The sequence below is a fragment of the Nycticebus coucang genome, chromosome 7 (genome assembly GCF_027406575.1).
Source record: "Nycticebus coucang isolate mNycCou1 chromosome 7, mNycCou1.pri, whole genome shotgun sequence".
Taxonomy (NCBI): Eukaryota; Metazoa; Chordata; class Mammalia; order Primates; family Lorisidae; genus Nycticebus; species Nycticebus coucang.
This window is the reverse complement of record NC_069786.1, coordinates 88656201-88682286: the sequence shown is the minus strand read 5'-3', so window position 1 is coordinate 88682286 and position 26086 is coordinate 88656201. Positions and strand designations below refer to the sequence as shown.

The window sequence follows — 26086 nt, the reverse complement described above, 5'->3', positions numbered from 1 at the left end:
AATACTCAATATGATTTAATTTCAATTATTAATATTTATGCACCCAACCACAACGCACCTCAATTTATAAGAGAAACTCTAACAGACATGAGCAACTTCATTTCCCCCTGTTGCATAGTAGTTGGAGATTTTAACACCCCTTTAGCAGTGCTGGATAGATCCTCCAAAAAGAAGCTAAGCAAAGAAATCTTAGATTTAAACTTAACCATTCAACATCTGGACTTAAAAGACATCTACAGAACATTTCATCCCAACAAAACTGAATACACATTCTTCTCATCAGCCCACGGAATACTCCAAAATCAACCACATCCTAGGCCACAAATCTAACCTCAGCAAATTTTAAAAAATAGAAATTATTCCTTGCATCTTCTCAGACCATCCTGAAATAAAAGTTGAACTCAATAACAACAGGAACCTGCATACCCATACAAAAACATGGAAGCTAAACAACATTATGCTGAAGGATAGATGGGTTATAGACGAGATTAAGAAGGAAATTACCAAATTTTTGGAATAAAACAACAATCAAGACATGAATTATCAGAACCTCTGGGATACGGCAAAGGCAGTCCTAAGAGGGAAATTTATAGCACTGCAAGCCTTCCTCAAGAAAATGGAAGAAGAGGAAGTTAATAACTTAATAGGACATCTCAAGAAACTGGAGAAAGAAGAACACTCCAACCACAAACCCAGCAGAAGAAAAGAAATAACCAAAATCAGAGCAGAATTAAATGAAATTGAAAACAAAAGAATTATGCAACATATCAATAAATCCAAAAGTTGGTTTTTTGAAAAGATCAATACAATAGATAAACTTTTGGCCAACCTAACCAGGAAAAATAGTAAAATCTCTAATTTCATCAATCAGAAATGGTAACAATGAAATAACAACAGACCCCTCAGAAATTCAAAAAAATCCTTAACAAATACTACAAGAAACTCTAGTCTCAGAAATATGAAAGTCTGAAAGAAATCGACCAATACTTGGAAGTACGCAACCTACCAAGACTTAGCCAGAAGGAAGTGGAAATGTTGAACAGGCCGATATCAAGTTCTGAAATAGCATAAACTATACAACATCTCCCTAAAAAGAAAAGCCCATGACCAGATGGCTTTACGTCAGAATTCTACCAAACCTTTAAAGAAAAACTAGTACCTATATTACTAAATCTCTTCCAAAATATAGAAAAAGAGGGAATATTACACAACATATTCTACGAAGTAAACATTACTTGATCCCCAAACCAGGGAAAGACCCAACAAGAAAAGTAAATTGTAGACCAATATCACTAATATTGATGCTAAAATACTCAATAAGATCCTAACAAACAGAATCCAACAGCACATCGAAAAAATTATACACCACAACCAAGTGGGATTTATCCCAGGCTCTCAAGGCTGGTTCAATATACGTAAATCTATAAATGTAATTCAACACATAAACAAACTAAAAAATAAGGACCATATGATTCTTTCAATTGATGCAGAAAAAGCTTTTGATAATATCCAGTATCCCTTCATGATCAGAACACTTAAGAACATTGGTTTAGAAGGGACATTTCTTAAACTAATAGAGGCCATCTACAGCAAACCCACAGCCAATATCGTATTGAATGGAATTAAATTGAAATCATTTCCACTTAGATCAGGAACCAGGCAAGGTTGCCCATTGTCTCCATTGCTCTTTAACATTGTAATGAAAGTTTTAGCCATTGCAATTAGAGTAGAAAAGGTGATCCAGGTTATCCACATAGGGTCAAAAGAGATCAAACTTTCACTCTTCACAGATGATATGATCATATATCTGGAAAACACTAGGGATTTTACTACAAAACTTTTAGAAGTGATCAGGAATACAGCAATGTCTCAGGCTACAAAATCAACACCCATAAATCTGTAGCCTTTATATATACCAACAATAACCAAGCCGTAAAACAGTCAAGGACTCTATTCCTTTCACAGTACTGCCAAAGAAGATGAAATATTTGGGAGTATACCTGACAAAGGACATGAAAGATCTCTACAAAAAGAACTATAAAACATTGAAAAAAGAACTAGCTGAAGATGTTAACAAATGGAAAAAAATGCTCGTGGCTGGGAAGAATCAACATTGTTAAAATGTCTATACTACCCAAAGCAATATATAATTTTAATGCAATTCCTATTAAAGCTCCATTGTCATATTTTAAAGATCTTGAAAAAATAATACTTCGTTTTATATGGAATCAGAAAAAAAAAACATGAATAGCCAAGACATTACCGAGCAATAAAAACACAGCAGGAGGAATCACGCTACCAGACCTGAGACTATACTATAAATCAGTAGTGATCAAAACAGCATGGTATTGGCACAAAAACAGAGAAGTAGATGTCTGGAACAGAATAGAAAACCAAGAGATGAATCTAGCTACTTACCGTTATTTGATCTTTGACAAGCCAATTAAAAACATTCAGTGGGGAAAAGATTCCCTATATGACAAATGGTGCTGGGTGAACTGGCTGGCAACCTGTAGAAAATTGAAAGTGGACCCACACCTTTCACCATTAACTAAGACAGATTCTCACTGGATAAAAGATTCAAACTTAAGACATGAAACTATAAAAAAACTTGAAGAAAGTGCAGGGAAAACTCTTGAAGGAATCGGCCTGGGTGAATATTTTATGAAGAGGACTCCCCAGGCAATTGAAGCAGTATCAAAAATACACTACTGGGACCTGATCAAACTAAAAAGCTTCTGCACAGCCAAGAACATAGTAAGTAAAGCAAGCAGTCAGCTCTCAGAATGGGAGAAAATATTTGCAGGTTATGCCTCCAATAAAGGTCTTATAACCAGAATCCACAGAGAACTCAAACGTATTAGCAAGAAAAGAACACGTGATCCCATCTCAGGGTGGGCAAGGGACTTGAAGAGAAACTTCTCTAAAGAAGACAGATGCACAATCTACAAACACATGAAAAAAAGCTCATCATCCTTAATCGTCAGAGAAATGCAAATCAAAACTACTTTGACATATCACCTAACCCCAGTAAGAGTAGCCCACATAACAAAATCCCAAAACCAAAGATGTTGGCATGGATGTCAGAAAAGGGCACACTTCTACACTGCTGGTGGGAATGCACACTAATACATTCCTTCTGGAAGGATGTTTGGAGAATACTTAGAGACCTAAAAATAGACCTGCCATTTGATCCTATAATTCCTTTACTAGGTTTATACCCAGAAGACCAAAAATCACAATATAACAAAGACATCTGTACCAGAATGTTTATTGTAGCCCAATTCATAATTGCTAAGTCATGGAAGAAGCCCAAGTGCCCATCGACCCACAAATGGACTAGCAAATTATGGTACATGTATACCATGGAATATTATGCAGCCTTAAAGAAAGATGGAGACTTTACCTCTTTCATGTTTACATGGATGGAGCTGGAACATATTCTTCTTAGCAAAGTATCTCAGGAATGGAAGAAAAAGTATCCAATGTACTCAGCCCTACTATGAAGCTAAATTGTGGCTTTCACATGAAGGCTATAGCCCAACTATGGCACAAGACTATGGGGAAGGGGCCAAGGAAAGAGAAGGGAGGGGGGAGGTTAAGGTGGAGGGAGGGTGATGGGTGGGGCCACACCTATGGTGCATCTTGGAATGGGTACAGGCGAAACTTACTAAAGGCAGAATACAAATGTCTACATACAATAACTAGGAAAATACCATGAAGGCTGTGTTGAACAGTTTGATGGGAATGTTTCAGATTGTATATGAAACCAGCACATTGTACCCCTTGATTGCACTAATGTACACAGCTATGATTTAAAATAAGAATAATAATAATGAAAAACTTTAAAATAGTATATGAATTAACAAAATGGGAAATAGAGCAGGACTCTATCTCAAAAAAAAAAACAACAAAAATAAAAATTAGCTCTTAAGTCCTTTTGAAATAATCCCATTATTCTTTAATAGCGTCCTGGTTTTCAGTTCCATCAAGATGTTTTCAGCTCATCTCATAAATTCCTTGCCATTTCTCATAGAACTCTTTATTTCCTTTAGTGGAAATCTCGTTTCTAAAGATGCTTATTACTGATCTTCAAGGAATAGGGCTAGAAAATGTGCTTTTTTAAAAAAAGAGGAATACATTATTATTTCATGATGACATTTCCAACTTAAAATTTGTAATTATAATTACAAATTATAATTTTACCTAGCATCTTTGATTTTCTGTGTATATGTCTTCTCTTGATTCTTAGTGTTAACAAAACTGTATTTTATTTTTTCTGCAAAATATATAATAGGTTCAAAATGACATTATTATTAACAATATTAATATTTCTCCTTAATTCATTTTTACTTGAAGGTATACCCGCTAAATAGGGATAAACAAATAACTGTGCTTTTAAAATACATGAAATAATTCTTCTCTGGGTGTTTTAAGACACGAATTTAAAATACATGAAATAATTCTTCTCTGGGTTATTTTGCTTTTGCTTTGGATATATGGTTATGCACCACATAACAAAGTTGCAGTCAACAATTGACCACAACAATCCACATACTCATTGGTGGTTCCATGAGATTATAACGGAGCAGAAACATTCCTATCAGCTAGTGATGTCATAGCTGTATGTATGTTGTGGCTGTTCCAAGGTCATACAAGCAAACAACCATGGACATATTTCTGAAAATAGTAACACCTCCTCAAGAAGAGCCCCAGACAGGTCCTGAAGGAGTCATTTCAGAAGGCATTGTCATCATAGGAGATGCAGCTCCGCGGATGTAATCGCCCATGAAGACCTTCCAGTGGGACAAGAGATGAAGGTGAAAGACGGTGATATGGATGATCCTGACCCTGTGTAGGCCTAGGCTAGCCTATGTGTGTGGGGGTGTGTTTGTGTGTATCTTAGTTTAAAATAAAAAAGTTTTAAAAGTAAAATAAAGTCACCACGCCAGCAGCATTTGTGTGCAACTGCTGTCCCCACCCACTCTGGGAAGGGGCGGGGGGAGTCTCGCTGGGTGCACGCGCAGCTTTCGGTCAAACAGTTCATAGCTTCCTTCAAGGAATTCTAGTTACCTGGAGGACCTGAGAGGTACTCCCCAGCCCTTCCCTCGACCCTCTAGCATCCCCGAATCTCCCGCTTCGGGGGCCTCGGACTCCAGGCCTCGGGAGATTCCACCGAAGTTACCGCCGTGCCTTCAGATCCCCTTGACCATCCCCGATGTCTGACCAGTCTGATGGTACAAGCTAGGAGTCTCTGCAACATGACATTCAGAAACTGAAGGAGGAGGAGGACATGCTGGACAAGGAGATCTCTCAGTTAATATCTGAAGGATACAGCGTGGATGACCTGGAGGGCCACATTGCCCAGCTCCCTGAGTACAGTGACACCAAGAATGGAGGGCAGATGCTGCTGGGCAAACTAGCCATGATCTGAGGTGTCACCACCAAGGAGTTGTATCCAAAATTTGGTCTGGACATGACTGAGCAGCAATTCATAGCCCTTGTCCATGGCCCAGAGAGACAGGCGGGTGTGTAGATGAGAAGCTGTGAGTGTTTTTAAACTAAATATTATTAGAAAGAAGTCAAAAACTTAAAAATATTTAAAACTTAAAAAGTTTTAGTAAACCAAGGTTATTATTGGAGATAAATATTTTTAATAAATTTAGTGTTACCTAGACAGGCACAGTGGCTCACACCTGTAACCCTAGTACTCTGGGAGGCCAAGGTAGGTGAATTGCCTGAGCTCAGGAGTTTCAGACCCAGCCTGAGCAAGATTGGCACCCGTAGTCTCAGCTACTTGGGAGGCTGAGGCAAAAGGATCACTTGAGCCCAAGAATTTGAGTTTTCTGTGAGCTATGATGCCAAGGCACTCCACTGAGGGCAACAAAATGAGACTCTGCCTCAAAAAAATTAATTAATTAATTTAGTGTAGCCTAAGTGTACAATGTTTATAAATTCTATAATAGTGTACAGTAACGCCTTCAAATTCACTCACCACTCATTCACAGACACTCACCCAGAGCAACTTCCAGTGCTGCAAGTTCCATTTATGACAAGTTAGTATCCTATACAGGTGTACCATTGTTTATCTTTTATACCATACTTTTACTGTATCTTTCTGTTTAGATATATCATTACCATAATGGCACAATTGTCTGTGGTATTCAGTACAGTGACATGCTACATGGGTTTGCAACCTAGAGCAATAGGCTGTAGCATACAAACCAGGTGTGCATGAGGCTATCCCATGTCTGTTTATGTAAGAACCGTCTATGATGTTGACACAAGGGTGAAATTGCCTAATGACACCACTTCTCAGAAAGTATGCTGGTCATTAAGTGACGTTATGACTATACAAATATTTTTTACCTTGATTGTATGTGTTTGTATATCATTTACATGGTTCTGAAGTTCTATCTACAAAACAGTGTATTTAGTGAAATCTAGTTTCCATGTGTGCGCTCTCTTTCCCTATAAGAAATCGTTAGTTTCTTGTTTTATCCTCCATTTGTTAAAGACAAGCAAAATAAATACTTATATTCTCCCTTTATTAAGTAAAAGATAACATACCTATCTGTACTATCCTGCACCTTGTATTTTTCATGTAACAAAATATCCTGAAGATCACTTTATAAAAGTATGTAGAGATGCTTTCCCAACTCTGTTGGCGCTATTTAGCATTCCACTGGGTGAATGCACTGTAGCTTATTCAACCGTTCCTGAATTGGTGGCCATCTGAGTTGTTTCCAGTCTCTAGCCATTACAGGCAATGCTTCAGTGAACATGTCTTTTCATATTTTTGCCATTGTATCTTTAGTTTTGTTATCAGTTAGCTTTTGCTATGTATAGCACACTACCTCAGAACTTAGTGGCGTAAAGCAACAATCACTTATTAGTCCAAGATTCTGTGGGTCAGCGATTGTGGCAGGGCACAGCCTTGTCCTTCTGTTGTTCTCACTCAGGCCGCTGAAGTCAGCTGGCAACTCAGCTGGAGCTGGAGAGTTCAAGGGAGCTCATACACATGTCTGGTGTTGGCAGGCTGTCAGCCAAGGTTTCTCAAGTGGCCGCTCATCCTCCAGTGGGCTATCTAGTACTGTCCATGAGTTCTCATAGCAGCCTTGGGGACACAAGCACATCATGAGACAGCAAGTCCCAATCAACTCATAAGCACTTTTCAGTCTCTTGTGGGTATCAGTTTTGCTGCTGTCCCCTAGCCAAGTCCGCTGTCACTAAGGAAAAGGAAGATGGCTCAAAGGCATGCAAATAGGGAGGGTGTGCTACCAGCCATTCCCAAATCATCTATCAGAGAGAGAGAGAGACCCCCAAAGCAGGATTGTTGGGTCATAGGACAAATTCAAATGTAAAATTGCTAAATCTCTCCCCATAATTTTGTATGTCCTTCCACTATGAATGAAAATTGTTTCCTGATAGTATCACCGAAGGAGTATGTTTTCATACTTTCATTTATTTTTTAATACAAAAGTGAAGAATAGTATCATAGTGATATTTTAATCATCTTGCAAGGGTGAGCATATTTTTATAAGCTTAAGGGCCATTTAAATTTATTTCTGTGAACTGTCCATTATTCTTGCTTGTTCTTCCACAGGGTGGTTGGTCTTCTCTGTTTCTATAAAAGCTCTTTACATATTAGAAATTTTAGCCCTTTGTTGGTGATATTACAGTATTTTTCCTAGTTTGTCATTTTATTTTTTTAAACATGTAAATGTAGCCAAAATTATCAATCTTCTGTCAAATGCTCCTGGATTGTGAGCCATTGTTATAATTTTTTCTCCATTTTTAAATAATAGAATTTAACACCCCCCCCCCTTTTTTTTAACTATTTGGGCATTAGGGAGAGTATCTCTATTACTTGAGACGCCACTTTTATTGTAAATTTCTTTGACTAATTGGGTCTGTATTAAGTTAACATTTAAAGTGTGACTAATCTCAGGTAAAAAGGTGAATTGTTCAAATTTTTGTTCATCTTTCCCTCTGCCTACACTTCATTTTAAAACCAACTTCACTTCTCAGTCCTGTATGAAGCACTAGCCAATGTCTCAGCAGTTAAAAGAATGAACAATGCACCAGGTGTAGGGCTCGCATCTACAATCCTCACTCTGGGAGGGAGAGGTAGGAGATTTGCTTGAGGCCAGGAATTTGAGAGCAGCCTAGGCAACACAGGCAGACTCCTGTCTCTACAAAAGTTTTTTTTAGAAATTAGCCAGGCATGATGACACATGCCTGTAGTCCCAGCTATTCAGAAGGCTGAGGTGTGAGGATCCCCTGAGCTGAGGAGTTTGAGGTTACAGTGAACAATGATTACACCACTGAACTCCAACCTGGGTAACAGAGAAACAGCTTGTCTCTGAAATTCCTACGATACTAGGATTTGGTATTTGGGACTTTTGTCACCTCCTAGTTGCAGAATCTCAGGCAAATTACTCAGTCCTTCTAGTGAGGATAATGAAACCTCTTTCACACGCTCATTTTATAGAGTAAATGAGATAATGTAGGTAACTCACTAGCATAGTACTAGGCATATAGTTAGTGCTCAATAATTTATATGTAGCCTATTAAAGAAGTAGGAGAGGTTCCTTTAATGATGAAAAAGCAAAGGAGAAATCTGATATGTATGCGACTGACAAATGTGGAGCTCAAAGCAGAAATGCCTCTGTGGCCGTGGTAACACATGACAGTGGTTAATGTATTATGTGTATACATGTGCATATTCATTGAGAAAGAAAACACAGCTATTACCTATTTCAGTCTGTTTCATGCAGGGACACTTCTCTGTAGACTAAGCAGTGGGGTCTTTGCTTGACAAGTAACTTAGTCACTTTTCTTATGCCAATTCTGAATCCCAACCTGGAAGGACAAAATCCAGGGCCGAAGGCACTTCAGGCAAACTCATACTTCAAGAAAATGAGTGTTTGAAAATTCTCATGTGCTGAAGAGCCAATGACCTGACCTGCAAACACTAAAGTTCCAGTGTGCCCCTCTCCTCCTGGCACTCTATGGCAAACAGAGGACCACTGTCACGTCTGCCCTGCCCACCCCCCCTTTACTCACAGCTGTCCAGGGCAGATGAGCCATGTGCCCTCCCCAGGTAGCCAGCCATCTTCCAGCCACAGTCCTGGGAGGGCAAGGTCTGCTCAGCCGGTCTTCGCTTCCACAGTTTCTGCCCCAACAGTCTAGAATACCAGGTGTAAATCTTAAGAAAGCAAAAAAGGGAAGGCTGAAACTAAGCTAAAGTCAAAAGAGAATAAAAAATACATTTGGAATTGTTTTCTGAGACACATGAGGGGGCTGTGTTGGCTGTATTCTGGATGGTTGGAGTTACAAACTCTATAGAAAAATCTAGAGGTGACCTTGGCACATATGAAAGTTTCCCTTTTAGAATGGTTTCAAAAATGCCAGTAGAGTGATGACTGTGGGGCAGTGGAAAGGATGATAAACTTGAGAAGGCACATGAGGGAAATTTCTAGAGTAATGGCAATGTTCTATATCTTGATAGGTGTTTGAATTACACAGGCTTAGGCGTTTGTTAAAACTCGAAGTCTACACCTATGATTTGCACATTTCTTTGTATGTAAATTTTATAATAAAACCTATAGGGCTAAACCTGTGCCTCAGTGAGTAGGGCACTGGCCCCATATACCGAGGGTGGAGGTTTCAAACCCAGCCTGGGGCCAAACCACAACAAAAATAGCCGGGCATTGTGGCAGGCACCTGTAGTCCCAGCTGCTCAGGAGGTTCAGGCAAGAGAATCACCTAAGCCCAAGAGCTGAAGGTTGCTGTGAGCTGTGACACCAGGACACTCTACCGAGGTGACAAAGTGAGATTCTGTCTCTAAAAAAAAAAAAAAAAAAGCCTACAAAATACTGCATTCCAATGAATAGGCATATTGAAATACTAAGTGAAATTGTATTGATGTCTGCAATTTACTTGAAATGTGTTAAAAGGGGTTTAATGATTACATGGAACAGATACACTGACATGTGAGTTAAGGAGAGTCAAGTGTTAATGAAAACTGAAGTGGTGAGTTAAGAAGTGTTTACACTAAAATTCCTCCAGTATCTCTGTATGTTTGAAAATTTTCATAAAACATTGGGAAAAGTTACTGAATGCTTTAGCTATCAAAAGTCAACAAATTACTCTTATTGCTGTTGGGTGTGCAGCAAGATCGAGGGCTCACTGGGAACAGAGAATTCCTCCCAGTGTGCCCTCTTGCCTGTTCCTAGGCCACTGACCTCTTCTCTCACACAAACCCTGGCTCACAAGTCCTCCCTCTTCTCTGCACTTTCATCATCAGGCCCTCACCCTCTGGGCATAGATGAATGGAAAAACAGCACAAGGAACTCAGCCAGTGAGCAGTTCTTTGAAGACTCAACCCTACATGCTGTCATGGCTAATTATCAATTCCAGCATAAGTGCTTTTCTGGGCCCAGAGAAAACTTTAAAAACACACTTGTAAAAAAAAAAAAGTAAATTGTAATAATTTTTATAAATTACCTTGATTTCAGATTTTAAATTATAGAAGATTGCTTTCTAATAGTAGCAATGGAGAAATGACCAGTATTTGTCTTATTTCCATTTCAGATGGAGAAAGAACTTGACATTTGTTGAGCCTTAGATGCAGAGCAAGTATCTTGCACACATTAGCTCACAGAGTCCTCCCAACCCCAGGTGGGTAACTGCGTTAGCCTTGCTTCATAGAGGCTCATGGCCATGCAGCCAGTAAGGAGCAGATCCAGGACTCAAACCAAGATCTCAGCTCAACACCATGTTCTTTTCATCAAAGCACTTCATGACACTTAAAATAGGTCGTGTCTTGCAAAGCTCTCATAACTACAGTAACAGCAGGAGGATTTTATAAAATACCACTGGGTAGAGACATGAAAGTTGTAAATGCAGCATCGTGTTTTACTACTTCAATTGTTCTCACCAAAACACAAACTACCAAAAGGCATTCTTAACAGTTTACTCTTCTCACCAGTAATACTGACAAAGGAGAACACAAACTCAGGAAACTTTCCCGTATTTCCTACAGCTTTATAGGGGCAGTTCAAGGTTTAATCTGCTTAAACTGAAATTTACTTCTGATGTCAGAGAATTGCTTGTTCATAAACTAGAAATAAACAAATGGCGCGATTACCCCTAATCGTCTTCTCTATCATACTTAAATCACCAGGCAAAAAATTGTTACTAATTATAAAATTTTCCCCCATTTCTTAACTAAGCCAGATTCCTATGCTACAGGAACTATGCAGTAATCACCCAGTAGATGGCACTAGTTGTGCTGACTACTCAGTTTTACTCATTGAAGTCCTGCAACTTAGGGGCAGAGGTTTGTCTCCCATTAGGGCTATAGACACTTGAAACTGAAGCCCCACATGGCAATTAAGTCATCCCTTGCATTTTACTTGTGCAAACACTATAGCTGCTTCTCGGTGCAGAACAGGATTGAAATTTGTAAATGGAAGATGAAGGGTGAGTCCACTAGGCATTTTCAGGAGTATTTATCAAGCCTCCAACCCTGTCACTTTTTTTTTTTTTTTTTTTTGAGATAGTCTATGTTGCTCTTGGTAGAGTGCCATAGCGTCACAGCTCACAGCAACCTCTAACTCTTGCGCTTAAGAGATTCTCTTGCCTCAGCCTCCCAAGTGGCTGGGACTATGGGTGGCCAGCCACAATGCCCGGCTGTTTTTGTGGTTGTTGCAGTGTCATTGTTTTTTGCAGGCCCGGGCCTGGTTTGAACCAGTCAGGCTTGGTGTATGTGACTGGCACCCTAACAACAGAACTATGAGTGCCGAACCAAAAAAGCCACCTTATTTTTGACAGTGCCCCTTCCCATAGAGCTGATCCTAGCATTCATGAAATGTAATTATCTTTGAACCTAATCCAAAATTTGTGGCACCCACACCCAGAAGCCATACTGAACCTCTTATTCCACTAAGAATTAAGCATTCTACCCTTAGTGTTGTCCTTTGGAGGCACATCCTTCTAAGTACATCCTTCTAAGTCTTCCCATCTTCGATTAGTCTTCCCAAGAAAAAGAAACTGAGAAAACATATGTAATTTCCAAAGTTACCTCATTTTTAAAGGGAGAGAGCTCAAGGACAGGAGACAGGACCTCCAGGGGTTTTAAGTGCCCAAGGTGGTTCAAGTGCAGTTCTCCCGAATCTATAGATAAAGTCCCCCTTTTAGTAGAGCAGAGGCACGATCTATGTATGACAAGTTCCTGGGAAAGTCTCCTGCAGGTGGCTTACAAACCATTCTTTGGTGAGTTTTTATTTTTTTTGAAAGTCTCACTATGTCACCCTTGATAGAGGACTGTGGCGTCACAGCTCACAGCAACCTTCAACTCTTGTGGTGGTGCCTGTGGCTCAAAGGGGTAGGGCACCAGCCCCATATGCCAGAGGTGGTGGGTTCAAACCCAGCCCTGGCCAAAAATTGCAAAAAAAAAAAAAAAAAATTCTTTTGCCTCAACCTCCCAAATAGCTGTGACTACAGGCGCTGGCCACAACACCCAGCTATTTTTTGTTGCAGTTGTCATTGTTGGTTAGCTGGACCGGGCCAGGTTCGAACCCACCAACTTCGGTGCATGTGGCTGATGCTGTAACCACTGTGCTATGGGTGCCGAGACACTTCTTCAAGAATTTTAATCAACCCATATTCAAAACATAACTCAATAAACTATCCTATGTACAGAAGCATAAATTTAATTGGAGTAAAAAAAAAAATACTCCAACAAATTCAAATACAAAATTTACTTGAATTTTTCCATTTAGAAATGGAAAAAACACGTCAATAGCCCTTCAGTAGATGTGAGATAACAAAAGCAAAGGTGTGAACAGGGTTATGTCAGTGACCTGAGACCTGAGGTCCAGTATAGGTCGACATTTATCCTCTAAGTTGTTGGGATGGCACAGTCTCAAAGCTTGGGGAGCCACAGCAAAATTGTGGGTTGTCTACCATGACTTTTCAAAAGGTTGACATGAAAGATCTACTAGTCAAATTTGTCAAAATGTCCATTTCCTTTACATCATGCCTGCTGTCTTGTATCTCTGGGGTATGATGTTAGCAGGGAAAAACACTAAGTGACTTGTCATACATAGGACTTTCTCCAGTTATATGCTTTGAGAAACATCAGTAGATCCTTTTAGTTCAGAAATCTTGAGTAATCTGTTTATAATATTTGAATCCAAACTTTGGTGGTTCCCAATAAAGTTTGGAGGCATTTGGAGAGAATTTAAATATACCTGAAAGTAAAACGTTTTTTTCCTAGCTTCTCCCTTGGGGCATACACACCATTCACAACAGTGCTGTTCCAAAGGTCATCAGGTTTCCTCAGCATACATAAACTGTTTATTATTACAACTATAGTAGAACCTAAGTTGACCAACCAAAAGACTAACAAACGGGCCAATATAAGGAACTACTATACTGATCCATACATCTGGTTCATGTCCAGTCTAAAAAAATTAGGCAAATTTAAAGAGGTGATCAATACAGGTAGTTGGTCGGCTATGAAGAGTCTAGTCCACTTTGTAAAATGTAGGACTGTTTAATTACCCCAATATTTAATCATTGGCTGGAACCTCAGCACACAGGTTTTCAGACTGTTACCATGGTAAAGGTTGAGTTTATCTAGAGAAAAACTGTGACCATCTTTTTCTACCTGATTATGTACAGACTTTCACCAGATATGGGATAAAACAGAGAAGGGAAAGTAGATCTAAAAAACTAGTAGCTATAGGTAGGGCAAGTAATCTCAAGAGATTAGAGCAGTGGTTCTCAACCTTCCTAACGCCACGATGTATTTTCATTGTTATAAAGGGATCACAACCCAGATTGAGAACTGCTGTATTAGAGTTAAGGGGTGTGTTCCAAGTTAATACCACTATACATCCTGTTCAGTTTATTGTCTCTTTCAAATAAAGCAAAAGAGGTCAGGTGCATGGTGGCTCACATCTGTGATCCCAGCACTCTGGGAGGCTGAGGTGGGTGGATTGCCTGAGCTCATGGGTTCAAGACCAGCCTAAACAAAAGCAAGACCCCACTGCTTTAAAAATAAAAAAAAAAAAAATAGCTGGGCATTGTGACAGATGCCTATAGTCCCGGCCACTCTGGAGCCCAAGAATTAGGTTGCTGTGAGCTACAAGTGAGACTCTTGCCTTAAAAAAAAAAAAAAAAAAAAGCTAAAGAGTCACAGGCAACCTAAAATGGCTTGGAGCAAACTGCCATTTATACTAATGATACCTGACAAGCATGTCATTTTAGTAACTAAGCTGAAATGTTAAACCTACAGAAAATCTAAGCTAATAACTGCAACTGTATCTTTGGATGTAAAACTTGTCCTTTTTCAGAAAAACTAAATTTTAAAGCTAGTCAACTACCATCCTATACTTTAAAAGTTCTCACATTTAAACATGTCTTCAAATTTTAACCAGAATTACTGAGATTATTACAAGGCAAAGCTCTATACAATACAGAGACCCCTAAATAATTTAAGTGCTATGGGAAAGCATACTGGAGCCTTCACTGTGAAATACCATTATCTGGCCTATAGGCTTTCATCTTTCAGTCTTTGCATTGTAGCAACTCCCTTCAGAACCCACCCAAACAGAAGAGGCAAGCTGGTGTGCTCAGACCAACCCACTGTTCAGAACTGTTTTGTAGAAAGAATATGGGGGACCCCATTCTGCGAAAGTGTATTTCTGTACTAAATGGTTTTGTTTTCAGCAGGTGTTGTTCAAACTTATTTCAAGGTTGATAGCCAAAAGCACCAAGAAGGAAGAAGGTGGAAAACTTTCTTCCTCTTCACTTCTTGATGAGTGCGGTCCAAGTAGACTGGTAAGGCAAATATTCATTATGGATTGTAACTCATTTTGCCTTGGTTTTGGAGGTTTCCCTTAAGAAAAAAGAAATTTGTTAATAAATGATTAAAGAAGACACAGAACAAGGTTAAATTATTGAGGCAAGTGTCAATGACAAAAGTAAAAGCTTAAGTTTTTCTCTATTTAATCTCAACATGTTAAAAGATGACAATACTTAACACACCTGATGCTGCGTTTTCTTTCTACATTAAGGTATGATTAGACAATACTGGACTGCTTATTACATGCTACAAGTCATTCTAATTACTTACAAGGAATCTTAAAAACAATTCTAAGGAGGAGTATTATTACTTACTTGTTTCCATAGTTGCAGAACATAAGGCCCAGAGGTTTCAAGTGTAAACAACTTGCCCAGTATCACAAGTGAAGAGTAATAAGGCCAGGATTGGAAGCCCGGCAATCCACACCTGAGAGTATTTTAATTTTTCAAAACTCCAAAATTCTTTCTTTAAAAAGAAAGAGTATGTGCTATCTTCTCTCAAAAATAATTTAAAATACTGTTCCTATCTCTACTTAAATTTTAAAAATTATATACTAATTTGCTGCATTTTTTTAAGTGCTACACATCTACAATCTGATGAACTATACTCTATCCCAACCCTCACACAACTTTTGAGGTATTTTGAAATGTGAAAATCTTAATAAAGTATTAGTCACAAAGCCAAATTTACAGTAATCATTAATATATGATAAAGGAAAACATTTTTCTATAATACATATAAACCACAGCTACAAAATTACTATGGACCATAAACAAAGTCCTGGAGCTAATTTAATGTTGTCTAACCCTTAACACTACCTACACAGTGCTTAATAGTATATAGCATGTACTGACATTTTTGTTAAACACACTAGATTCGAGCAAATAATCTGGCACTTTTTATATTCACACAACAAAATCTACGTAAATTATCGTGTGATTTGAAGTAGGAAAAACAAAGTGATAAATGTAGAGATGAGCAGCCGCCAGGCTGAGGTCCACTACAACTATAGTAAGGTGCACTGGCTCTCCATGTTAAGTCATTGAAAGAGAGCAAAAATTAGGTAAGTAGTTAACATAAATGCAACTTTTATTCAAGAGATAATATTTAAGAAGAGTTGAGTTCTAACAAAGTAAAAATTTACTGGTTATCCACCTTACAGTAAAACGTGGAAGTGGATACCATGTATGACAAATAATTCCATCTTTACACTTCTGAATAAAGCTGTAGCTGCTTCTTTGAGAGAGCCATTTCTTAACTTTTGCTAATAAGGCTATGTGAATTGTGTGCAGAAACTCTGACCACAGACATATACACACCCTTTAAATTAAGTATGTAAGATTTTCACTGCAGGCTGAGTACCTGGTAAATACCTAGGATCTGTAACTAAGACTGCATATTACTACGTAAATTCAATTTGAATCACCTTCACTATGTTTATCCACCACACTTATTTTTAAAAATAATTAGAGCAATGTTATTATGACTTTACAACTCCCTCAGATTATACTTTAATATTTAACATGGTAATTAAAAAAATAAATATTCGAGACCTCAGTTTTAAATTTTTCTTCAATGTAATCTACAAAGGTGGTAACAAATGTTAAGAGCACTACCCTAAAATAAAGTAAATGTAGCTTTCTTCTAAAAATTACTAGTTACAGCATAGATCATTGTCCAAACCATAATTCTAATAAAGAATCTGTCTTTTGGTAATAAAATAAGAATTTAGGATGATTCAGTCCTTGGAAAATCTTAATGGCAGTCACTCAATGAAATCAATCATTCCTGGCTCCATAAATACTCAAAAAATGCTGTTATCGTTAACCAAGTTTTTGCTTTTTTGATGGTTATTGCTTTAGTTGACAATATCTATATTCAAGAAGAAGTATTTCTTCCATTAAGCCTTATGTTAAATATTACAAAATGTATACAGAAGATAGACTCACAGAGGCCATAAAGCTAATAATTATCTTAAGTAACTCACCCATGAAATGGGTGCAGGGTTTTTAGAGGCTATTCAACAATATTTTTGCTTTAAAAATAAGCCCCTACTTTTTCAGAATGTTCCCATTCTTCAATAGGAGATTTGAGCAGCTTAACAATTTTGTTATAAAAAACAAACCACTCTTCTTAGCAAACCAAAAACATAACAGAAAACCATAAAGGACATACTTTTCACAGTTAACAATAAATAAAAGTGCAGTTAAGTATTCAAGTAGGGCATGTAGTTTAAAAACTACATGTGAGTATTTGGCATCGGTCATCTTTTAAAGGCTCTCCGAGGGTCCCTGCCATTACTTATTGTGGTCATGACTGTTTGATTATTAGCTGTTCCTGGTAGCTGTGGATTTATAGGTCCCCGGCCATTGCTTCTACCAGCATATGAAAACTGGTATCCCCTTGATTCAGGACCGATTTGAATACCATTTCCTAAAAAAGAATATGAAAATTCATCAATAATTTCACAAGTAGTCTATTATAATCTATAGACTACATCTACTTAAAGCTCCAACATACATGCTTACAAATGTATGATTACTGCATCAACACATGCTTACAAATGTATGATTACTGCAAATACATTAATTTGACACTTATTAATAGAAAAAAGTCACGGCGGCGCCTGTAGCTCAGTGGGTAGGGTGCCGGCCACATACACCGGGGCTGGTGGGTTTGAACCCCATCCAGGCCCGCTAAACAACAATGACAACTGCAACAACAATAACAATAATAACAACAACAACAAATAATAGAAAAGTCAACTTGGGCAACAAAATTAGAGTAGAAATAAAACAAGTGTGTAAGCCAGGTGTAATGGTTCACGCCTATAATCCTAGCACTCTGGGAGGCCTAGGCAGGTGGATTGCCCTGAGCTCACAGGTTCAAGACTAGCCTGAGCAACAGTGAGATCCCCATCACTAAAAATAGCCAGACATTGTTGTGGGTTCCTGTAGTCCCAGCTACTCCAGAGGCAGCAGCCAGAGAACTGCTTGAGCCAAGAGTAGGAGGCTGCTGTGAGTTACGATGGCACTCTACCAAGGGTGACAAAGTGAAACTCTGTCTCAAAAAAAAAAAAAAAAAAACACAGGTGTGTTCTACCTACATTGTAAGAGTAAAAAAGAAAAAACAAAATAGCATGAGTATTGACATTTGGCTCAAATATGACTTTCAAAACAGACAATGTAATTCTAATTTTTTAAGACAAAAACAGCAAAGTTCCCAGGGATATGATCATTAATTATACCAAAAACTATAGCCATCAGGTCAAATAAAACACCCTAATGAGCTCCAACCACAAAAGACTTTTCCTCAATTTAAAAAAAAAAAAAAAAAAAAAAAATTCAAGGGCGGCGCCTGTGGCTCAGTGAGTAGGGCGCCGGCCCCATATGCCGAGGGTGGCGGGTTCAAACCCAGCCCCGGCCAAACTGCAACCAAAAAATAGCCGGGCATTGTGGCGGGCGCCTGTAGTCCCAGCTGCTCGGGAGGCTGAGGCAAGAGAATCGCATAAGCCCAGGAGTTAGAGGTTGCTGTGAGCCGTGTGAGGCCACAGCACTCTACCGGAGGGCGGTACAGTGAGACTCTGTCTCTACAAAAAAAAAAAAAAATTCAAAAGACCTTCAACAAGGGCTGCAAGGACCATTAACATGACATCGAAGGATCATGGTTATCCTTTAAAGGCTCGTCTTTTAAAGAGGCAATACCAGTATATGAAAAATTAAGTTGAGCAATCTGAAGATAAAAGGCTTTCAGTGTACCAAAATAATCAGTAATTCTGCATCTATTTTAAGTTAATCACTAGATTACAAAAATTTTATAAAAATTAGTGTAAAAAAATATGCAACTTCTTCATAGACATCACCAAAACTTAAAATTCTCATCATGAGTAAATGTTTATCACAGTATTCCCACTTACTGGCCCAAATGTTTAAATATATAATATGCCCAATAAGTTGCCTTAACAGTATATCTGCTTTCTAGAAAATCAGTTCTTTTGAAATTCTCTGTTAACTAGTAGTTCACCTTTAATACTAGTTTACGCCTAAAGACAATTCTTTTCCTCTAAATCTTTCATAATGCTCTTAATTCTTATACTTGATCACAAATACACACACACAAAAAAATCTTACCCATTGATCCAAATGTACCTGTACCCATATTACCATTCATGGAATTACTCTTCTGTTCACTCTGTAACCAAAAAAAGTTTTTAACTTAACAAAATGAAAATAAAATAACATATTTATATCATAACATTACCACACCTTTTCTATTTCAATTTAAGTTTTCATTTTTTCATTTTTAACAAATTTTTCGAAGGCTTGTCTAAGTCCACTCAAGGTTGTAATATTCATAAATACAAGCCTCTCGACTTGTCACATCCTATTATCTTTCTTGTTAATACTATCCACTCTGCAAAATAGCACATATACAAGAATATGTAATATATGGTGCTACAGCCTCATGTATAGGCTCACAGAACAGATGTAATAAAAATCACTATAAAGATGTTTTTAAAATTCTCTTCATTACTTTCTTTTTTTTTTTTTTTTTTTTTTTTTTTTGTTTTTTTTTTTTTCTTTTGGCCGGGGCTGGGTTTGAACCCGCCACCTCCGGCATATGGGACCGGCGCCCTACTCCTTGAGCCACAGGCGCCGCCCTCTCTTCATTACTTTCTAACAATCAAAATAAGCGTAATCATAAAAACATGCTATACATTTTAACTAATTACCCCTTTGTTCTGCTGTCCTTGATAATCTGGGTTGGGTTCACTGAAATTTGGCACTTCTGAATAAACCATACAAAATCTGAAAGAAAATGAAGAAGTTAAAGGACTTCTGCAATAAAATAATCAATCTTCCTTTATACAACATCCCCAACTTACAGGAATGAAGAATTTAGATGCCAAATTAACAGCAATATAGTAATTCATTTATAACAATAACTTTCTAAATGATGTCTCATAAAAACATTCAATATTTGACTGTCTACAAGACATAAAACATTCTATTTCACAGTTAAATTCTTTCTTGTATACTGCAAAAAATAAATCATGTCAAAGATCAAGGACAGAAACACATCTTTGCCCTGCTTTTCCACACAGGCTGATGCTAGTGTATGATTAGGGTTCCAGAGTGGTTTCTCCAGCAGTGGTGATGGATTTGCATGATCCATTCACACACTCTCATCCAGTCCCTCTTTTGACCAATCAATGTGTATCTGCAAAGACAATCATTCAAGGTTAAGAGTAGATTCCAGGTGATAAAGGAAACTGGCTATTAAGCCACCAGTTTACCCAGGTGTAGCTTGTAAGTAGACTCTATGGTGTGAATTAACATTACACACAGCATTTTCTTAGCTCCTCACCCCACAAGAAAGAAATCAGAAGCAGTTTTGGTAAATCCTAGACTGACTCTGACAAAGAGCAGTCATTAATAATTGAGCGACCTCCAGTGGTTCTTTTCACACTGACCTCCAGTATATAAACACCTCTAAGACCTTTCATAACACATAACTCTAATAGTACTACTCTAATTTTCCTTCTGGCAAGATATAGTGTTAAACCAGTTACTGATTTTTACAAGCTTCTATAATTGCTTTTTATCTCTTTCATTAAAAATAGATCTTCCAAACCATGTATCTCATCTCCTTGGTGTGGAAAAGCTTTCCGTTTTTTTTTTTTTTTTTTTAATGAAGTAGATGTCTAACCATTATTAACTAGGTAGAATGGATTCATGATTTAGCTCATTGCCTTTACCGTACTTTATGAATACAACCCAAATGTCTAGGCTAGCATGGAGGCTGAATTACCTTTACACCCCTAGAGAGGATGGTTCCTCCAGGTCAGGGTGGAGATCATTACCAGGGTGGTAGTGTACGGAAGCTCGCATTGCGGCTGCCTGCACCGTACCTAGACTGTGGATAAATAGAGGACTTCAGTTTTCATTGCTGCAAGTCCTTTTAATGTGAGTATATTCACCCACAACCAGAGAAAAAGAAAATTTAAACTTATGACCTGAAACCTACAAAAATGGTCTCACTGGGGTTGGTCTCCATTGCAGCACTTACTGCTCTTTGCCAGGAAAAACTGACATTTGCAACCATAAGAAACAGTACTGAAGTACTGATAGCTGTTAGCTAGTACATGCAAAGTTATTTCTTCAGTTAAGCTGCCAAAGACATTTAGTTTACGAATCAAAAAAAAAAAAAAAGGAGCCAAGTATAAGATTTGTAGTTTAAACCTACTAATGTAGACTTTATTTGTAATTTATTCAATTATATAAAATGCATTTTAATACTTACTCCCCAATTTTTTGAAGTTCACCACCCCTTCCAGTATAAAGTGTCAGGCATCCTTTCCACATGGATGCATACCTAAAGGGGGGGGGGGAAAGTTAGTTCTTTAAAAATAAGTATATTTTCTTCTATTTAAATCAAGTAAAACTTTCTACATTTGGGGTAGAAATGAGGATCAAGCCTATTCTCTGCCACAGTAAATCAAATACAATATGTATAATTTGATTAACTTGCCACTTACAAAGGAATAAAAAAATTCTGCCAAACCCTGACATAATTAAACTATGACAAACCCTAAAATAAAAGAAAAAGGCTTTTTAAAACAAGATTATACTGTAGATGATCACACATCTTTAGTCAATTGAAAGGAAGAGTTTCATTATTTTTTTTTCCAGAGAGTCTCACTATGTCACCCTTGGTAGAGTGCCATGGAGTCACAGCTGACAGCAACCTCAAACTCTTGGGCAATTCTCTTGCCTCAGCCTCCCAAGTAGCTGGGACTATAAGCGCCGCCACAACGCCCGGCATTTTTTTTTTTTTAGTTGTCATTGTTTTTATAGCAGGCCCAGGCTGCGTTTGAAATGACCAGCCCCTGTGTATGTGACTGGCGCCCTAACCACTGAACTACAGGCACTGAGCCTAAAGGAAGAGCTTTTAATTATAGAAATTTAAGCTAAAATTATTTTTCAGCCATATAACATATAAAATCAACACCCTAGTGTTTACTTCTATGCTTTACACAGTCTAGTCAAATATTGATGTAATGCCTTTTCCTCTGCCTCTATAAAAAAACACAGGGCTCTTGGCTCAGCGCCTGTAGCTCAGTGGCTAGGGCGCCAGCCACATACATAGGAGCTGGTGGGTCTAAACCCAGTCTGGGCCAGCCAAACAACGACAACTACAACCAAAAAATAGCCAGGCATTGTGGTGGGCATCTGTAGTCCCAGCTACTTGGGGAGGCTGAGGCAAGAGAATCCCTCTTAAGCCCAAGAGTTGGAAGTTGCTGTGAGCTGTCACGCCACAGTATTCTACCCAGGCAGACACAGTGAGACTGTCTCAAAAAAAAAAAAAAAAAAAAAAAACCACAGGGTTCCCCAGATATGAAATAATTGGCAGTATTTAATCAAGGTGATAAAAAAAAAGAAACTACAGTCATAAACCATTCACCAATCTGTCTTCCCAAATTTGCAATATTTGGCTTGGTGCCCATAGCTTAGTGGTCAGGCCACTGGCCACATACAGCTGGGCTGGCAGGTTTGAACTCAGCCCCCACCTGCTAAACGACAACTACAACAACAACAAAAATAGCTGGACGTTGTGGCAGGTAGTCCCAGCTACTTGGAAGGCCAAGGCAAGAGACTCTCTTAGCCCAAGAGTTTGAGATTGCTGTGAGCTATGATGCCCATGCACTCTACTGAGGGTGGCATAGTAAGACTCTGTCTCAAAAAAAAAAAAAAAATTTGCAATTTTTAATATCGACCTGGCTGAGTAATTGTTTCATATGAACAATTGTGAATGCAGACATAATTAATCTCTTGCAAAAGACAGTTTCTGCCGATAAAAAACAATTCTAGATGCAAATCTACAAAAAAGGTAAATTAATCAATATTATTCATTATTATTCTCAAATCAGCCCAAGGAACAGTTCTTTGTGTAGCTCCTCTCATTTCAATGAGAGTTATTTATTAAGGGCTCCATTTGCCACTCTCAAGTTATACAGACAGTGATGGAGGAGACAGGCTGGTAACATTTTACATAGTAATGCAAAAATGTGTGTTTTGAGGAAAAAAATAGAACAGTTAAAATTATTATTATTATTTGAGACAGAGTCTATGTTGCCCTTGGTAGAGTGCCATAGCATGACAGCTCACAGCAACCTCCAACTCTTGGGCTTAAGCGATTCTCTTGCCTCAGGCTCCCCAATAGCTGGGATGCCTGGCAATTTTCTTGTTGTCATTGTTTAGCTGGCTCAGGCTAAACAATGCACCAATGGCCAGCCTTGGTGCATGTGGCTGGCGCCATAACCACTGTGTGATCGGCGCAGAGCCAAAAATTAAAATACTTAACTTTCACTAGTTTAAGGAATGAGAACGCTAAAATCAAGTTTTCTGAATTAATCATTATTTAGATGACTTTCTTCAAGAGCTACTTTTCTTAAATGTAACCTGAATTTAAAGGCCTTATGCTGGGTCAGACTCCAAGCTTAGTGTTATTTTAGTAAGGTATAATCATTCCCATTTTACAGAAGAGGAAGCTGAAGCATGAAATGTAATAACTTCTCTTGGCCACACTGAAGTAGCAAATAGAGACGCTTTCCTTTTGAATTTTCCTCTACACTATACTCCTAGGTAATTGTTTCTCCTTAACATCCTACAGACACCATAGCTACTGAGTTTTATTTTTTGACCAATTTTTTGATAGAACCATCTGTGACTGTGACTAGACTATATTTGAAATGAGATGCTGTTTTCAGTGTATAAAATACTTTTACTCAATGGATGAAAGATATGCTAATCCTTACCACACCCTCTCATTCATGAATTCTAAATACCCAGAAATTTAAAAGACATAATTAGTGTCATAATGAGTCAGTCAGTGTAAGAGAATAAAATGTCTAAGTCCTGACTCTCACTTCCTGCTGTGGTAACTTCCCTTCCTGAAGATGTTGTAAGACCTGTAAGATAGTATCAAAGAACTCTAAGCTCCTACCTTCAGAGCTCTCCAATATTTCTCTGAGATTATATTAGGCAAAGATCAATCTCCACCTACTCTTCCTGTAGTTACAACCGATAAATTATTGCAATTCCATGGATCACAAAAGTTTCCAAATTCTATCTTCAAGATCCTCTTTTTATCTTCCTAAGATAGAGCTTTGGTAAATTTTTAAAAACAAGACTATGGGAAAAAAAAAAAGTTGTGCTAAATTATATTTTAAAAGTCACCCATCTGCTCTGACTCTTTTAGATGGTGTTATTATAGCTGTCTTTCTACCAAACATTTTCTGTATGTTGTATAGGATTTTGTGCAACATTCACATTACAACAGAAGACATAAGAAATCTCTGAGAATGAGCCTTCCAGATAGTGTAAACTTCCCCTCTTAAATTTTTTCCAGTACAAACTTTACATACCATGGAAAATGATAAATTCCCCAACTACAATTTTAACTCATCTAAATGACGTACTTAAAATACTGGCCAAAATTTCAAGTCATTAAAAAGTGAGCGGTTGAAAACTGAGTGACTACACTGAATTAAACAACCTAGGCAAAATGTGGACTGTATCAATCTACAAAAAGACCCAATGTCTCCCCCAGAATAGCGTTTAAAAATACATTTGATCTGTGAAATGGGTCTTGGTGGTGGTGGTAGTGGAAGATTATAAAAGCCTGCAACTGACTGCCTTTATAACTGCAAAGGTGTGTTACATCCCAGCCATTCAAATTTAACACCAAAGAAGCTTAAAACTCCTCCGAGTGGCCCACAGAAAAGACAAGAATCTCCAGAACTTGCCAAGATCTTGGGGAGTTAGCCAAATCTCCATTCTGCAGACTGGCCTCCCCTTACTTTCATGCATACCTACCCTCTGGTCAACCGAATAATATCCCCGGGCTGTATGAGCCCTCCGATCTCATCCCACACGGAAATAGTGATGCTGCCCGTTTTATCTGCTACTTTGCACGATCTCACTTCATGGCCATCTTTGGTTTTGGTCACGCGTCCTGTGAGGATTTAAAAATCAAAGAGGAGAGTGGTGTGTTAGATGAAATCGTCCAGAAGGGTTCCCTAACTCCTCCTCCAGTATTTTATTTAATACATCTGGAAGGTGGGGAAAGGCCCAGCCCAGAGTTGTCGCCGCAGGTAAGATCCGAGGCCAGCCGGGAGCCACTGGAGCCACGTGGGTGGGGGAGGGGAAGGGATGGGGGAGGGGAGGGAGGAAAGCCCCCGGCTCGCGACTGCCGCGCCTCTATCTCCCTCCCCGGGGCGCACAGGGGGCGGCGGAGTGGACTGCGGACCCCACTTACCTATCTCCAGGACAATAAAGACGACATTTAAGTTTTTCAGTCCGGGCTTAATATCTTTTATAAAGAGAAGTGGGTCGTTGACCCCATTCATATTCAGGCAGGTGCGGCTACGACTGCAGAGACACTCGAGTGGGCAGGGCGGGGACAAAGCTTCCTACCCTCTGGGGCCAGGGGTGAGGGCGGAGGGGCGACCTTGGGCGGGGGTGGCGAGAGAAGGGGCAGAAAGCGGTTAGTCAGGGACCTGAGAAACCAGCCCGGACAGCACAGAGCCTAAAAACAGAAAAAGAAAAAAAAAGCGCTCACAAGTTCAAAATTTTCAAAAAAGACGCACCACTCCGCACACCAACACCGCTCCCAACTGAGCTACAGGATGGCAAGTGTGCGAACTGCCCCGATCTTTGGAAAAAGGAAGGAAAAAACAGGAAACGAGGAGACAGCTCTCCACAAAGTGTCGTTCACACAGACTCGGGCGCGCGCCCAGCCTGTCCGGGTCTCTGGGAAGAGACTGCCTGTGACAGCGAAACCAGAGCAGAGACGAAACAACCTCCCACCCACCGTCCCAAACAGCGACTGGCGAACGTGCCCGTGCGCAGGATAGAGTCCCCAGGCTGCCCCGCCCCTGTGACGTCACTGGGCGTCGGCACGCCCTCCCGGCGTAGAGGAAAGAAAAGGGGCGGGCATAGATCCTGGGTGCCGCGCTGCAGCCCTCGCTCCTCCCTCCGGACTGTCAGCGCGGGCCACCCCACCTAGTCCTTCCAGTACACTCGGCCCCGCCCACTCCGCTCGCTCTCTCCGGAGTCCGATCCAGCTGGACGTGTCAGTTCTACGTCGCTGCTCTGCTACCGAATTTTTCAGCTCAGTGTCCAACTTTGAGTTTTCTTTTGT

General features: G+C 39.1%; 1 protein-coding gene and 1 pseudogene across 5 annotated transcripts; one reads left to right on the top strand and one right to left on the bottom strand.

Annotated features, from left to right (window-relative positions):
- The first annotated feature begins 4668 nt into the window (after nucleotides 1-4668).
- LOC128589746 (DNA repair protein SWI5 homolog) lies at nucleotides 4669-5536 on the top strand (annotated as a pseudogene).
- Nucleotides 5537-6253: 717 nt separating this feature from the next.
- NABP1 (nucleic acid binding protein 1) lies at nucleotides 6254-25756 on the bottom strand. Of its 5 annotated transcripts, none has more exons than XM_053597654.1 (9): nucleotides 25202-25756; nucleotides 24760-24898; nucleotides 21185-21256; nucleotides 19614-19689; nucleotides 19012-19072; nucleotides 15196-17314; nucleotides 9070-14914; nucleotides 8758-8865; nucleotides 6254-7117 (listed from the first exon to the last, which is right to left on the bottom strand). In XM_053597654.1, the coding sequence occupies exons 1-6, from the start codon at nucleotides 25290-25292 to the stop codon at nucleotides 17145-17147; spliced, it is 609 nt and encodes a 202-aa protein (XP_053453629.1). In that variant the 5' UTR covers nucleotides 25293-25756; the 3' UTR covers nucleotides 6254-7117; nucleotides 8758-8865; nucleotides 9070-14914; nucleotides 15196-17144. The 5 variants fall into 5 exon arrangements, with proteins under 5 accessions (XP_053453629.1, XP_053453628.1, XP_053453625.1 ...); XM_053597653.1 differs by having other exon boundaries at nucleotides 9070-17314; nucleotides 25202-25393; nucleotides 25505-25756; XM_053597652.1 differs by having other exon boundaries at nucleotides 6498-7117; nucleotides 9070-9211; nucleotides 11973-17314.
- Nucleotides 25757-26086: the final 330 nt, after the last annotated feature.

Bases quoted from the DNA above. Each gene is read 5' to 3' on its own strand.
- NABP1 (XM_053597650.1), bottom strand. From the start codon at position 25,292: ATGAATGGGGTCAACGACCCACTTCTCTTTATAAAAGATATTAAGCCC. The intron at 21,257-24,759 runs GTAGGTATGCAT...CCCCCCCTTTAG, and splicing joins ATTATTCGGTTGACCAGAGG to GTATGCATCCATGTGGAAAG. The intron at 19,690-21,184 runs GTAAGTATTAAA...ATTTTCTTTCAG, and splicing joins GAACTTCAAAAAATTGGGGA to ATTTTGTATGGTTTATTCAG.